The following is a 15,900-nucleotide window of genomic DNA, read 5'->3' as shown; positions in this document are numbered from 1 at the left end:
TTAGAAAACAGTTATGGTGTTAGTAAACCTATTTTGAGAGAGTCCATTAAAATGGCTTACAGTTTTCTACTTAAAAGGGGATATATACTTCGGCTTATGGAAAATGAGTTTACCTGGAGCTTAATGTTTTCAAATACCAGGTAAACGAGAACTTACTAGAAAGGAGTTGATAGTTGAATATCTTTTATGCTTTAAACCAGCTATTACCATGAAAAATGACATTGAGATTTTAAGAGGATGGAGTGGTATTTTTGTTAACTTTTGTTTTAGTCTCTGATAGATAAAAACAAAATACAGATTTTATTTGCCTCTGAAAAATCTTAGTAATTCTTAGTATTTCTCTTTTCTCTGGAATTCTTTTATATATATATATATATAATATTGGAAATATTTTTTTGAAAGATTTTATTTGAGAGAGAGTGCACGTCTGCATGATGGGGATAGCAGCAGCAGAGAGAGAAGGAGAAGCAAACTCCTCGCTGAGCCAGGGAGCCCAGCTCAGGGCTCGATCCCATGATCCCTGGGACTGAGAGGGATCACGACCTGACTGAGCTACCCCCGGTGCTCCTGGAAAGTTATTTATGTGAGAAGCTTTCTAAGCTATTATAAGCAGGCTTTTTGTTTATTCTTGAAAGGATAGTATGCCGTATGAGTGCACCTTGTTCAGTGGGGAACTGCTTTTGTATCACTAGATTATGTAAAGCTTTCTGTGTAGTGCCTCACCATACTGAATTAGAGGCTAAGTATGTCAGTTTTAATATCTAAGCGCCTTAATGATTCTGATAATTAGGTTTTGAAACCTCTGTATTAAATGAATTATTTTGTATTTCATTTTATATAAAATGTCAGTGGGTCAGATGAGTCTTTCTACTTTTATCTTAAATTATTTGGAGCTGGCTGAACCTTCTGTTTTAGTGCTTGGAATAGAACCACTTTTATCATTTCAGTTGGCCATTAGGGGAGAGGTCACTAACACTTGTTGTGAGTGTTGTCTCAACCCTTGTTGAGAGGCTTGATTGTTTGTTTGTTTGTTTGATGCAAGAAGGTATTTCTTTTTATTTTTTTATTTCTTTGAAGATTTTATTTATTTATTTGGGAGAGACAGAGATACTGACAGAGATAGTAAGAGAGCGCAAGTGGGTAGAAGAGGGAGAAGTAGGCTCCCTACTGAACAGGGAGTCCAGCATGTGGGCTCCATCCCAGGACCCAGGGTTCTTGACCCGAGCTGAAGGCGGCCACTCAACCACCCAGATGCCTCCCAAAAGTTGTTTTTATTATAGCCCAGGGACAGGACCCGTGGGCAGAAAGAGCTGCTGAGAGCCTGCTATTTTAAATAGCGGTGTCATCAATTTATTAATAGTTACTATAACCTGATTTTGTCTTTAATTTGCTTCTATACATAAAGTATTTAACACTTGTTTGTTAATTCCACAGGATGTTAAGGTTTGCTTCTTAATGGTTTTATAGTTTCTAAATATATTACCAGTTTTACAAAATGTTCCAAAGACTGTTTTGAAATCATTAAGCAAAACTGACCTGTCTCTAGTGTTTGCATTTAAATTTTGTTTAAAGTAAGAAAATTATTACAGTAAAACGGATTTCGTTATGTAATTTATTTGTTTTAAGCAAGATACTCTTACTTTAGAAACATTGGAAACTAGTAGTTGTGAAATTACTTAAGGCTGTTAATAGCTCAGTGTTGAATGTTTTGCTCTGGTGACCTCTAGTGGTTTTGCAGTTTAAAAGTAATCTGTCAATATGGAGTAATTGTTTTTTTAGACTCATGCTGTGTAATCACATGCTGATTGTTGAATATGTTGAACTCAGGTGTTAAATAAAATATGGTCCAAATGAGCATCTCTACCTATATTTAAAGGAAGAAAAATTCTCTTAAAATACAACAGTAGATTTTGTTACTCCCAATTAACTGACATTAGATATGGAAACAAATTTATAAGGTTTATTTCTGCCTGTACAATATGTTTATAGTAATGAATTTCAACTTAGTCGTTACAGTTATAATCTTGAAGTCAAATAATTAAAAATATTAAAATTAGTTGACTTGGGCAAAGAAAAAGGAAATTTGTGGTTTTTTATTTTTATTTTTTTAGAGAGCACGTGAATGGGGGAGGTGGGAAGGAGAAAAGGAGATGGAGAGAGATTCTTAAGTAGTCTCCATGCCCAGCACCGAACCTGATCCAGGGCTTGATCTCATAACCCTGAAGTCATGACTTGAGCAAAAATCAAGAGCCAGGTGCTTAACCAACTGAGCCATACAGACAACCCGAAAATTTGTGGGGTTTTTTTTTTTAATTTTTAAAAAATTTTTTTTTATTTATGATAGTCACACAGAGAGAGAGAGAGAGAGAGGCAGAGACACAGGCGGAGGGAGAAGCAGGCTCCATGCACCGGGAGCCCGATGTGGGATTCAATCCCGGGTCTACCAGGATCGCGCCCTGGGCCAAAGGCAGGCGCCAAACCGCTGCGCCACCCAGGGATCCCAATTTGTGGGTTTTTAAAAAGTACTTCCTTTATTGACAGTACTACACACTCCATGGTAGACCCTTTCCTCTTAACTAAAGGACCTAGGTCATTGACCTCATTTTCACAATAAAAATGTACTTTTTAAATCTGTTGAAAGTGAGATTAATTTTTAAACATTGATATAAAACATTTTAAAATTATGAAAATAATTTCCATGCAGGAAAGTCTATAAAACATCACTACACAGTTTAGCCAATTATTACAAAGAGAACAACCATGACATCACTCTTGGACAGGTAAGGAAGAAATAGAGCCTTGCTAGTACTGCAGGAGCTTTACCACCTGAGCCTTCCAAATTACTTCTTCCTTCCCTCATGTGGCTAACTACTCTTGTCTTTGTGTATTCACTTTCTCGGTTTTCTTTATATGTTACCAAGTATGAATTGCTCAAATATATTAGTTTAGTTGTCTGATAGTGAACTTTATGTAAAATGGAATCATACAGGATGTTGTCTTTTGTGTCTTGCCTTTTCCCTCAACATTATATTGGTTTATCTGTATTATGTGTGGCTGTAGTTTGTTCATATCCTTTGCTCTGTAGTATTTCACTGTACTAATATGCCACAATTTATCTCTGATGGGTATTTAGATTGTTCGCAGTCTTTGGCTGTTATAAAAATGGTTCTGGGAATATTTTACATGTCTCATAGTACATAAATATGCACATGTATTTCTTTTGGGTCTATATCTAGGAATTTTGGGCTTAAAACATTTATACTTCAACTTAAGTATAATGCAGAACTTTTACAAAGAGGCTATACCAGTTTATGGTCCCATAAGTCATTTATGGGAATTTCTGTTGATCTGTACTTCCTCAAAAATTGTATTGTCAGATTTCAAAAATCTTAGCCAATCTCATATTGTTACTTTACCAATACTTTATTGGTATTTTTCATTTGTATTCCTTTGAATATAGATGAGGTTGAGAACTGTTTCATATCTTGATTGGCCATTTGGTATCTTGTGACCTGGGATTGTCAGTCTTTCCATCATGCTGTCCTTTTTATTATGTGATGTGTCTTTTGGGGGAATGGATATGAATTCTATGTTGTGATACTTATGTTGTGAGCCACCCGGGTACCCCTCCTCCTTTCCCTTTTAATCACCATTCTACTTTCAGTTACAATTAATTTCACTACTTTTACATACCTCATAGAAGTGAAATTGTACATATGTGTCTTAAGGTGACCACCTCATTTGACACTGAATGTCTTGATGGTTCATTTATGTAGCATGTGGCAGTATTTCTTTCTGTTTTAAGGCCAGATAATACTCCTTAGTATGTATATGCCACATTTTGTTTATTCATTCATTAGCTGATGGACAGTTATGTTGTTTCCACCTCTTGGTGTTTTGTATAGGGCTGCTCTGAATATGGGTATGCAAATATCTCTTTAAGACCTGACTTTCAGTTCTTTTGGATATGTATACTCAAAAGTGGAATTGCTAGATCATATGTGATAAGTTTAATTTTTACTATTTCAAGGAACCTTCACAGTATTTCATGCACATAATGGTTGTATCATAATCCAATCAGCAGTGCACAAGAATTCCAATTTCTCCACATCCTCACTAATACTTGTTGATGAATATTTTGAATAATTTTAAATTTACAAAAAAATTGAGCTATAGCATAGAGCTACTGTATATGTCGTGCCCCCACCTCGCAAAACATTTTTCCTCTATTACTAACATCTTGCATTAGAGTGGTAAGTACATTTGCTACAATTAAGGAACCAATTTTGATTATGTTATTAAATGAAGTCTGTTTAATGTTTTGCGTTTTAGTGAAAGTGTAATGTTACAGATTCACCTTACAGTATCCTGCAGGACAGTTTCATCACCCGTAAAAATTTCCTATGCTTCACCTATTATTCATCTTACCCCATATCCCTAAATACTTGATGACCACTGATCTTTTTGCTGTGTTAATAGTTGTGCCTTTTCTATAATGCCATAGTTGGAAATAATTGTAGTATGCAGCCCCTTCAGACTGGCTGCTTTCACTTTTTGAAATATGCATTTGAACTTCCTCCATGTCTCTACATGACTTAATAGCTCATGTCTTTTTATTGATCAATACTATTCCCTTGTATGAATGTGCCATAGTTTATCCATTCACCTATTGAAGGATGTCTTAGTTAAGAACAAAGGGCAGTTAAGAACAAAGTAGCTTTAAACATTCTTGTGTAGATTTTTGTGTGGACAAAGGTTTTCAGCTAATTATAGAAGGTACCAAAGGAACATGATTGTTGGATCTTAGTTCATTTAGTTTGTAAGTAGCTGTACCATTTTGTATTCTCATCAGTAATGAATGAGAGTTTGTGTTGCTTCACATACTTGCCTGTGTTTTGGATTTCAGCCATTCTAATGGATGTGTTGTGGTGTCTCGTTACTGTAATTTGTATATTCCCGATGACGGTGATGTGGAGTATCTTTTCAGATGCTTATTTGCCTTCTTCTTTGTTGACGTGTCTGTTCAGATCTTTTGCCCTTTTAAAATTTTGGATGTTAATAAGAGTTGTTTTAAGAATTCTTTGTGTGTGGGCAGGATGTTGCCTGGGTAGCTCAGTTGGTTGGGCATCTGCCTTCAGCTCAATCATCCCAGGGTTCTATGATCCATCCCTGCATTGGCTTTCTGCTCTGTGAGGGACTGCTTCTCTCTCTCTTTTTCTACCTGCCATTCCTTCTGCTTGTGCTTATGTGTGCACGCTCGCTCTCTCTCTGTCAAATGGCTAATTTTTTTTTTTTTAAGATTTTGTTTATTCATGAGAGATACAGAGAGAGAGAGAGAGGCGCAGAGACATAGGCAGAGGAAGAAGCAGGCTCCATTCAGGGAGCCCAGTGTGGGACTGAATCCCAGGACCCCAGGATCGTGCCCTGAGCCAAAGGCAGATGCTCAGCCGCTGAGCCACCCAGGCATCCCTCAAATGGATAAATCTTTAAAAAAATTCTTGTAGTACTCTTTCATCAGATATGTGTTTTTGAATAGCAGTCCTTAATTAGATGCATGTTTTTACAAATAGTTTCTCCCAGTTTGGGGTACTATTTTTTCATTCTCTTAATGTCTTTTGCAGAGCAGAAGTGTTTTCAATTTTAATGAAGTCCAGTTTTTTTCAAGGATCATCCTTTTGGTTTTTGTATTTATTTGTTTTTTAAGATTTTATTTATTTGTTCATGAGGCGTGCGCGCGCACACACACACACACACACACACACACACAGGCAAAGGGAGAAGCAGGCTCCATGCAGGAAGCCCAATGAAGGACTTGATCCCTGGGATTCCAGGATCAGGCTCTGAGCCAAAGGCTTAATGGCTTAACTGTTGAGCCACCCAGGCATCCCTGGTTTTTGTATTTAAAAACTCATCAACTACGAACCTCGTTTTTCTCCCATTGTCTTCTAAAAGCTTTATAGTTGTGTATTATATGTTTAGATAGTAAATTATGTATGTGTGTATGTATTTATATGTACATACATGTTCACATAATAAGCGTATATTTGCATATCTTTCTGTATATATAAGTAGACTAAGTCTTGAAGTCTGGTATTGGTAGTCTTCCAACTTGTCCTGCCGAAGTGTGCTTGTTATTTTTTGTCTTTTGCTTTTCTATATAAAGCTTAGAATAATTTTATCAGTATCCACAAACTAACTTGCTGGAATTTTTGTAGGGCTTTCATTGAATATACAGATGAAGTTGGGAAGATTTGACATCTCAAAATACTGAGTCTTCCTATCCATGTACATGGAATATCTCTCCATTTATTCAGATCTTTGATGTCTTTCATCAGAATTTTTTGTAGTTTTCCTCATGTACATTCCTGTGCATCTTTTTGTGGATTGATAGCCTCCTTGTCATCATTGTCTTCTTCATCATTTTATTTATTCATGAGAGACAGAGAGAGAGGCAGAGACCTAGGCAGAGGAAGAAGCAGGAAACCTGATGCAGGACTTGATCTCAGGACCCTGGGATCCTGACCTGAGAGGAAGGCACACTCAACCACTGAGCCACACAGGTGCCCCACTTCTTTTCTTCTTTTGGTACTAATATGAATGGTATTTATTGTTTTCAGTTTCAAATTCCTGTTGCTCATTGCTGGTATATGGGAAAGCAGTTAAGTTTTGTATATTTAGCTTATATCCTGCAACCTTGCTATAATTGCTTATTAGATCTAGATTTTTTTTTTTTTTTTTTTGCTTGTTTGGTGTTTTTTGTTTCTTCTTTAGAGCTTTCTACATAGACCTTGTCACCTTCCTTCCAAATAGTCTCTTCCTTCTCAATCTATATACTTAAAATTTTTATTTTTTTTATAGAATGCTTTGTGAATTTGCGTGTTATCCTTGCCCAAGGGTAGTATTATATTAATCTGTTCTGTATTGTTCCAACAAGAATGTTCTTTTTTTACCTATTGCAATAGCTAGGACTTTGATTATGATGCTGAATAGGAGTGGTAAGAGGGGACATCCTTTCATTATTCCTGATCTTAGGAGGGAAAACATTTAGTTAATTACTATTAAATAGGATATTTAGCTGTAGGTTTTGGTACATTGTTGTCAAGTTGTGTAGAAGTTCTTCCTATCCCTAGTATCCTGAGAGTTTTTGTCTTAAGTAGGTAATTGATTTTGTCAAATGCTGTTTGTGCTTAGTGCTTATATTATTATTGTCATTGATTTTTCTTATTGGGCCTGTTTGGCCAATTAATGATAGGATATATTAGTAGATGGTCAAATGTTGAACTAGCTTTGCATACCTGAAGTAAATTGTTATATAGTTCTTTGTGTATATTGTTGGATTCAGTTTGCTAATACAATATTGAGGGATTTTGCATCTTTGTTCATGAGAGAAATATTAGTTTTCCTTTCTTGGGATGTCTATCTGGATTTGGTATTAGAGTGATTCTGGCTTCATCCTGTGAGTTAATAAGCAAGTGCACCTTCTGATTCTGTATCCTAGTTGCAAATGTAGACAACTGGTATCATTTCTTCCTTAAATGTTCGGTAGAATTCATCAGTGAATCCATTTGGGTGGGCCTGGTGCCTTCTGGTTTGGAATGTTATTAATTATTTATTCAATTTCTGAAGTAGATACATACTATTCAAATGATCTGTTTTCTCCTGTGTGAATTTTGATAGATTGTGTTTCAAGGAACTGGTCCATTTCATCTGAGTTACCAAGTTTGTGGGCATAGAGTTAATAATATTCCTTTCTTTTCTTTTCTTTCCTTTTTTTTTTTTTTTTTTTTGTAAGATTTACTTATTTATTTTAGAGGAAGCACACATGGAGGGAGGCATAGAAGGAGAGGGAAAGAGAGAATCTTAAGCAGGCTCCCCACTGAGCATGGAGCCCTGATAAAGGGCTCAATATCACCACCCTGAGATCATGACCTGAACTGAAATTAAGAGTCAGGTGCCTAACCAACTGAGATACCCAGGTGCCCCCATTTATCTTTTGAAGAAATTTGGGTTGCTTCAAGGTTTTAGCTATTATGAATAGTGTTTCTATTAACATGGGTCTATAAATTTCTCTTCAAGACCATGCTTTTCATTTCTTTTCAGTATACGCCCAGAAGTGGAATTACTGGGTAATATGATAATTTCTTTAAAGATTTATTTATTTATTTTTAGAGAAAGCGTGCATGCACAGGAGCATGCATGGGTGAGGGGTGAGGGGCAGAGGGAGAGAGTCTCCCAAGCAGACTCTGCACTGAGTTAGAGCCTGACTCTACTTAGCCTTACATGTACTGAAGATACATATTTGGCCAGTAAGCACATGAAAATGATGCCTTACATCACTATTATTATGGAAGCCCCGCCTCCTATGAGATACTACACCTCATTAGGATAGCTACTATTAAAAACAGTAATAACACCAGTAACAAAAAGTGTCAGGATTTGAAGAAACTGGAAGTCTTATGTAAATTATCAGTAAAATGGTAGAGCCACTGTGGAACATAATATGGTGGTTCCTCCAAAAATTAAAAATAGATTTACCATATTACCCAGGTACCTGGAAGGCAGAATCGGTTGAGTGGCGGACTCTTGTCTTTCAGTTGAGATCGTGATCTCAGAGTTGGGGTTATCAAACTGCATGCTGAGCTGATTAAGATTCTCTCTCTCTCTCCCTCTGTTTTTCCTCCGCCTCAAAAGAAAAAGAAAAGAAAAGCTGTTTGGTTTTGTGTGACTCTATCCCAGTACTTTGCCTAATTTGTTAGTTTTAACATTTTTATGGCATCTTTAGGGTTTTCTACATATAAGATCATATTATCTGTGAACAGATTAATTTTACTTCTTTACTAATTTGCACTCCTTTATTTTTCTTGTCTCATACTCTGGCCGGGACTTACAGTTCTAGATTGTATAGGAGTGTTGAATTGGCATCCTTCCCTTGTTCTGGTTTTATTTTATTTTATTTTTATATATATATTTAAGTAGGCTCCATGCTAAGCGTAGAGCCCAAATACTGGGCTTTAATTCACAACCCTGAGATCAAGACCCAAGTTGAGACCAGTAGTCAGATGCTTCCTGACTGAGCCACTCAGGTACCAGGCACATCCCTCCTCCCTCATTCTGGTTTTAGAGGGAAAGCTTTCAGCCTTAAACTATGGAGCATGATGTTTGTTGTGGGCTTTTCATATATGGCTTTCTTAATATGTTGAGATAGTTTTATTTATTCCTAGTTTGTTGAGTGTTTTTTGTTTTTGTTTTGTCACAGAAGGGTGTTAAATTTTGTCAAATTCTTTTTCTGCATCAGTTGAAATGGTTTTTCGGTTCTTCCCCTTTATTCTGTTAATAAGGTGCATTACATCGATTGTTTTTCTTGTGTTGAACCATCCTTGCATTCAAGGAATAAATCTCACTTGGTCTTGATGTACAATCTTTGTAATATGCTGCTGAATATGATGTATTAGTATTATGTTGAAGGTTATTACCTAAGTGTTTATAAAAGATACTGGTCTGTAGTTTTGTTGAACCATCATTGCATTCAAGGAATAAATCTCACTTGGTCTTGGTGTACAATCTTTGTAATATGCTGCTGAATATGATGTATTAGTATTATGTTGAAGGTTTTTACCTAAGTGTTTATAAAAGATACTGCTCTGTAGTTTTTTTACAGAGTTTGTATCTGGCTTTGGTATGAGGCATTGCTGGCCTTGATGAGCAAAAGTTTCCTCTAGAATTTTTGGAAATGTTTTAAAAAGATTTATGTTAATTCTTTAAATGTTTGGCAGGATTCACTAGTAAAGCTATCATATCCAGGGTTTTTCTTTGTATGAGGAATTTTTTTGTTTTGTTTTTAATATTTATTTACTTTAGAGGGAAAATGCTTGCAAGCAGGGGGAGGGGCTGAGAGAGAAGGAGAGAAGTGGATTGCTGTTGAGTGGGGAGCTGCACAAAACAGAGCTCAGTCTCACGACCCTGAGATCATGACCTGAGCTGAAATCAAGAGTTGGGACACTTAACTGACTAAGCCACCCAGATACACCCAATGAGGGATTTTTGATTACTGAGTCAATCTCTTTGAAATTTACAGGTTTTTTCTGATTTTCTTTCTTCATCATTCAGTCTTGTTTTGTGTTTTTGTATTATCCAATTTGTTAGTGTTCAGTTGTTCATAGTACTCTTCCAATCCTTTTTATTTCTGTAGAATTGGTTGTAATGCCTCCACTTTCATTTCTGATTTTGGTAATTAAGGTCTTTTTTTCTTAGTGGATTCAGCTAACATTTTGTCAATTTCGTTGCTTCTTTTGATGAACCAAGTTTTGGTTCTATTATATTGTTGTTTTGTTTCTGCTTTAATCTTTATTATTTCTTTTCTTCTGCTAGCTTTAGGTTTAGTTTATTCTTTTTCTTGTTCCTTAAATAGTAAAGTTAGGTTGTTAATTTGAGTTTTTTTGTGTTTTTTAATATAAGCATTGATAGCTGTACATTTTCCCCTCAGCACTGCTTTTGCTGCATCCAATAGGTTTTGGTATGCTGTGTTTTCATATTTATACCTAAGCGTGTTCTAATTTTTCTTGTGATTTTGTTCCATTAGTTGCTTAAGAGTGTGTTCAATTTCCACTAATTTTTGAGTTTTCTGGTGTTCTGTTACTGGTTTTTTGTTGTTGTGTTGAGAGAAATTTTTTTTAATGATATTCATTGTTTTAAATCTATTGAGACTTAATTTGTGGTGAACATATGATCCATCCTGGAGAATACTCCATGTATATTTGAGAAGAATACGTATTCTGTTGTTGTTGGGTAGAGTGTTTTGTATATGTCTGTTAGATCTAGTTTGTTTATTGTGTTGAGATTCTTGTTTCCTTGTCTTCTGTCTGATTCTTCTGTCATTGAAAGTGGGATATTGAAGTCTGCAGTATTGCTGTGAAACTATTTCCCCCTTCAGTTTTTGCTTCATATATTTTGATCTTACTAAGTACATGAATATTTATAATTGTTTTATCTTTCTTTATTGAGCCTTTTATTAATATATATAATATATAAATCCTTTGTCTTGTGCAATCTTTTTTTATTTAAAATCTTTTTTGGGGATGCCTGGGTGGCTCAGCGGTTAAGTGTCTTCCTTCGGCTCAGGGCGTGATCCTGGAGTCCTAGGATTGAGTCCCACATCGGGCTCCCACATCAGGCTCTCTGCATGGAGCCTGCTCTTTCTGCCTATGTCTCTGCCTCTCTCTCTCTCTTTCTCTTTCTCTCTCTGTGTGTCTCATGAATAAATAATAAAATCTTTAAAAAAAATAAAATAAAATCTTTCGTTTGGGGTCCTTGGGTAGCTCAGTTGATTAAGGTCTACCTTGGACTTATGGCCTGATCCCAGGATCCTGGAATCAAACCTCACATCAGGCTCCCTGCTCACCTGGAAGTCTGCCTCTCCCCAGCTCATACACTTTTTCATTCTCTCTCAAATAAATAAAAATCTAAAAAAAGAAAAAAACAAAAAACCCTTATTTTTGTCTGATAGTCATAGAGGAGGTTTACAAACTTTAATAGTAAATGTATTAGGCTTTATGTGTCATATTGGGTCTGTGTTTCATATTCTTTTGTTTATTGTTTTTTTTTAAGCCATTTTTCTCTCTGGGATTGTCCCAAAACAAGCCTGATGCAGGTTGCTAATCCTTGCTGTGCCTTGAACAGAACCGTTAAAATGGTAATGAATTTATTCATCCTTTTCTTTTAAAAAAAAAAAAAAAAGATTTATTTATTCATGAGAGACGCATGCAGAGAGAGAGAGAGAGAGAGAGGCAGAGACATAGGCTGAGGGAAAAGGAGGCTCCCTGCAGGGAGCCCTATGTGGGACTCCATCCCAGAACTCTGGGATCATGCCCTGAGCCAAAGGCAGACACTCAACTGCTGAGTCACCCAGACGTCCCTATTCATCCTTTTCTTTATGGTTAATGCTTTGTCTTGTTCAAGAATTCTTTCCTTAATCTGAGATTTTGAAGATCTATATTAGATCATAAAAGCATTATTGTTCTGCCTTCTTATTTATTTATTTATTTATTTATTTTTTAAATTTTTTAAAAAAATTTATTTATTTATGATAGTCACAGAGAGAGAGAGGCAGAGACATAGGCAGAGGGAGAAGCAGGCTCCATGCACCGGGAGCCCGACGTGGGACTCGATCCCAGGTCTCCAGGATCACGCCCTGGGCCAAAGGCAGGCGCTAAACCGCTGCACCACCCAGGGATCCCTGCCTTCATATTTAGATCTATAATCCTCCTACAACTGATCTATCAGGCAGAAGTTTTATTTCAGCTCCCTTTCCCCTTGTGTTTACCCTGTATACTAAGCACAGTTTGTGAAATGGCCATTCTTTCCTCAGTGTTCTAAACTGTTTTCATAAAACCGTGTGACCTCATATACATTAATTTGTTTCTGGGTTTTTTAAAATCTGTCTATCCCTGCACCAGTCACTGTTTTAATTTCTCTAGTTTTATAAACCATCTTAACGTCTGGTAGAGACATTCATGAGAGGCACAGAGAGACAGAGAGAGGCAGAGACACAGGCAGAGAGGGAGAAGCAGACTCCATGCAGGGAGCCTGACGTGGGACTCGATCCCGGTTCCCCAGGATCAGGCCCTGGGCTGAAGGCAGTGCTTAACCGCTGAGCCACCTGGGCTACGCTGTCTTACTCTTTCTAGGAAATTTGAATTTCTTTGTAAATTTTCGAATCATTTTGTCAAGTTCACTCACACATACACATTCTGAAAGTTTGGAATACTTTAACTCAGTTTGCATGAAAATTGTTTTTTATGAGTGCTAGTCCATTCAGGTTGTCGTTTTTGTACAGGTTGCAGTTTTTCATGGAGAGATCTTGCACAATTTGTTGGTTTATGCGTAGATACTTTTGTTTTTTTAAGCCATTGTAAGTATTTTTTTGTTTTTTGTTTTTTTTTGCAGTTACTTTTTTAGTGTTTATTTGATGAGATGATGCTACTAACAGTACATTGCAGTATGACCTGTAGAAATAGCTCAGAACTCATTGTCAATGAACCTTTATTAAATACTGTCTCTTATTTAATTGGTCTTTTTTATTTATCAGTATCAGATACAACCTCTTAAGTCAGAGTATCTATAGATACTCTGAGTAAGTACAGATACTTAGTGATGTGAGGTCATAAGGTCATGTCCAGTAGTCCTGTCATGTCTGTTATTTGCTTTTTACCCTCATCTCCACATAGTTTGGGTTAGGACATGTCCTTTTAAAGGTATTTTCTTAATGAATTCTCACCTTTCTTTGTCCTTTGTGAATTATCTTCCTTCAACTCCTGTTCAAAAGCTGCTGTGGATTTCTTGCCCTTTTTTTTTTTTTTTTTAATATAGTTTGTGTTTGTTTCATGTACGAAAATCTGTATGGATGGATAGTTTTTGATATGAAAATGCCAAGGCAGGGGCGCCTGGGTGGCTTAGTCAGTTAAGCATCTGCCTTCAGCTAAAGTCATGGTCTCACTGGGATTGAGCCCTGTATTGGGCTCCCTGCCTCTCCCTCTCCTCCCTGCTCCTCCTATCTCTTTTTATCTCTGTCTCTTTCTTTCAAGTAAATTAATAAGTAAAATATCTGAAAATTCCAAGGCAAGAAGTCAAAATGAATTTTCACAATAGTGTAAGGTTCTGGTGCCTGCTTCGGTAGTATGTGGACAACAGTTTAAGACTCAAGTAGGAAACATTACCACTATTCAGGTGTTGTTGGTTTTTGTTTTTGTTTTTTACACTCCTTTAGAGGACCTTATGACTTTCACTTAATTTTAGTGCCTTTCTCTTTGGAAAATCACTGATTACTGCTTTTTTTTTATTTAAAAAAGATTTTTGTGGGATCCCTGGGTGGCGCAGCGGTTTGGCGCCTGCCTTTGGCCCAGGGCACGATCCTGGAGACCCGGGATCGAATCCCACATCGGGCTCCCGGTGCATGGAGCCTGCTTCTCCCTCCGCCTGTGTCTCTGCCTCTCTCTCTCTCTCTCTCTCTCTCTCTGTGACTATCATAAATAAATAAAAATTAAAAAAATAAATAAATAAAAAAGATTTTTGTTATTCATGAGAGACCAGAGAGACAGACAGAGACACAGGCAGAGGGAGAAGCAGGCTCCATGCAGGGAGTCCGATGTGGGACTTGATCCCGGGTCTCCAGGATCACGCCCTGGGCTAAAGGTGGCACTAAACCGCTGAGCCACCCAGGCTGCCCTGATTACTACTTTTTAAAGAGAATAAAATGATCTTTCATCTTTTTCCACTGCTAATTGTAGAATGTTTATAAGATCTGGCAATTGGAGTCACATAATGCTTTTTTATAGTATGTCATTCATGTTTTTTTTTTTTTTGTAAGTCAGTACAAGGATGGTTTTATGTCTGTAAATTAATAAACATGATACATACCCCTTAACATAATGAAGGATAAAACCATATCATCTCAGTAGATACAGAAAAAAGCATTTGACAAAATTCAACATGCTTTCATGATAAAAACTCAACAAAGTGTGTTTAGAGACAACATACTTCAACATGATAAAGGTAATATATGATAAGACCACAGCTAATATCATATTCAAGGCTAAAAGCTTTTTCCTTAAGGTCAGGAACAAGACAAGGGTGTTCACTTGTCACTTTATTATCCAATATAGAACTGAAAGTCCTACACATAGCAATCAGACCAGAGGTTGGGGGAAAAGACTTCCAAACTGGTAAGGAAGAAGTAAAATTACCACTATTTGCAGATGGCATGATACTGATAGAAAGTCCTAGCCTCTACAAAGAACTGTTAGAACTAATAAATTCAGTAAAGCCACAGGATACAAAATTAATATACAGAATTCTGTTTAATTTCTCTAAGCTAATAACCAAGTAGTAGAAAGAGAAATTAAGAAAACAATCTATTTACAATTGCACTACAAAGAATGAAGTACTTTGGTATAAATTTAACCAGGGAGGTGAGAGACCTGTAATTTGAAAACTAGAAATGATGAAAGAAATTGAAGAGGACACAAACAAATGGGAAGTTCTACATGTTATGGATTGGAAGAATTAATATTGACAGAGTGCCCATACTACTCAAAACAGTGTACAAATTTGGTGCAATCTCTTTTAAAATACCAATAGTGTATTTAACGGAATTAGAACACAAACAATCTTAAAATTTTTGTGGACCCACAAAAGACCCCAAATGGTCAGAGCAGCTTCTTTGAAAAAGAACAAAACCAGAGGTATCACAATCTCAGATTTCAAGATACACTACAAAGTGATAGTAATGACAACAGTGTGGTACTGGCATAAAAATAGACACATAGATCAATGGAGCAGGATAGAGAACTGAAAAATAAACCCATTCTTATATGGTAAATTAATCTATGGTAAAGGAGGCAAGAGTATAGGATAGGGAAAAGACAGCTGCTTCGATAAATGGCATTGGGAATACCAGACAGCTGCATGCAAAAGAGTGAAAGACCACTTTCTTACACCATACCCAAACTCAAAAGTGGATTAAGGACCTAAAAGTGAGACGTGGAACCATAAAACTCTTGAAAGAGAGAAAACACAGGCAGTTGTGTCTTGGACATCAACCTTAGGAGCATTTTTCTAAATATGTCCTCTCAGGCAAGGGAAAGAAAAGCGAAAATAAACTCTTTGCACCAAGATGAAAAGCTCCTGCACAGTGAAGTAAACAGTCAAGAAAATGAAAAGACTTCCTACAGAGTGGAAGAAGATATTTACAAACGATATATTTGTAAGGGGTTAATATCCAAAATATATAAAGAACTTAAATAATTGAACACCCAAAATTAAATTTAAAAAATAATAACAATCTGGTTTAAAAATGGGCAGAGGACCTGAATAGACATTTTTCCAAAGAAGACATGCGGAGGACCA

The 15,900-nt window shown here is 36.4% G+C and overlaps 1 protein-coding gene across 9 annotated transcripts in view; it reads left to right on the top strand.

Annotated features, from left to right (window-relative positions):
* Window positions 1–15,900, top strand: part of STRN3 (striatin 3) — a 110,789-nt gene that overhangs the window by 37,500 nt on the left and 57,389 nt on the right. Inside the window, exon 1 of one of the 9 annotated variants that reach the window (XM_072761360.1) lies at window positions 6,543–6,560. The exons of 6 other annotated variants lie outside the window; for them this stretch is intronic. Coding sequence is in view for 2 of the 3 variants with exons in the window: in XM_072761357.1 (XP_072617458.1) it covers window positions 11,642–11,689 (48 nt within the window). In the remaining variant the exon portion in view is untranslated. Of the gene's footprint in view, window positions 1–6,542; window positions 6,561–11,609; window positions 11,690–15,900 lie in introns of those variants that run through there. 2 more of the 9 variants (XM_072761357.1, XM_072761355.1) reach the window with 2 other exon arrangements.

Source organism: Vulpes vulpes, chromosome 6 (genome assembly GCF_048418805.1).
Source record: "Vulpes vulpes isolate BD-2025 chromosome 6, VulVul3, whole genome shotgun sequence".
Classification (NCBI taxonomy): domain Eukaryota; kingdom Metazoa; phylum Chordata; class Mammalia; order Carnivora; family Canidae; genus Vulpes; species Vulpes vulpes.
This window is presented reverse-complemented; position numbering and strand designations above follow the sequence as displayed.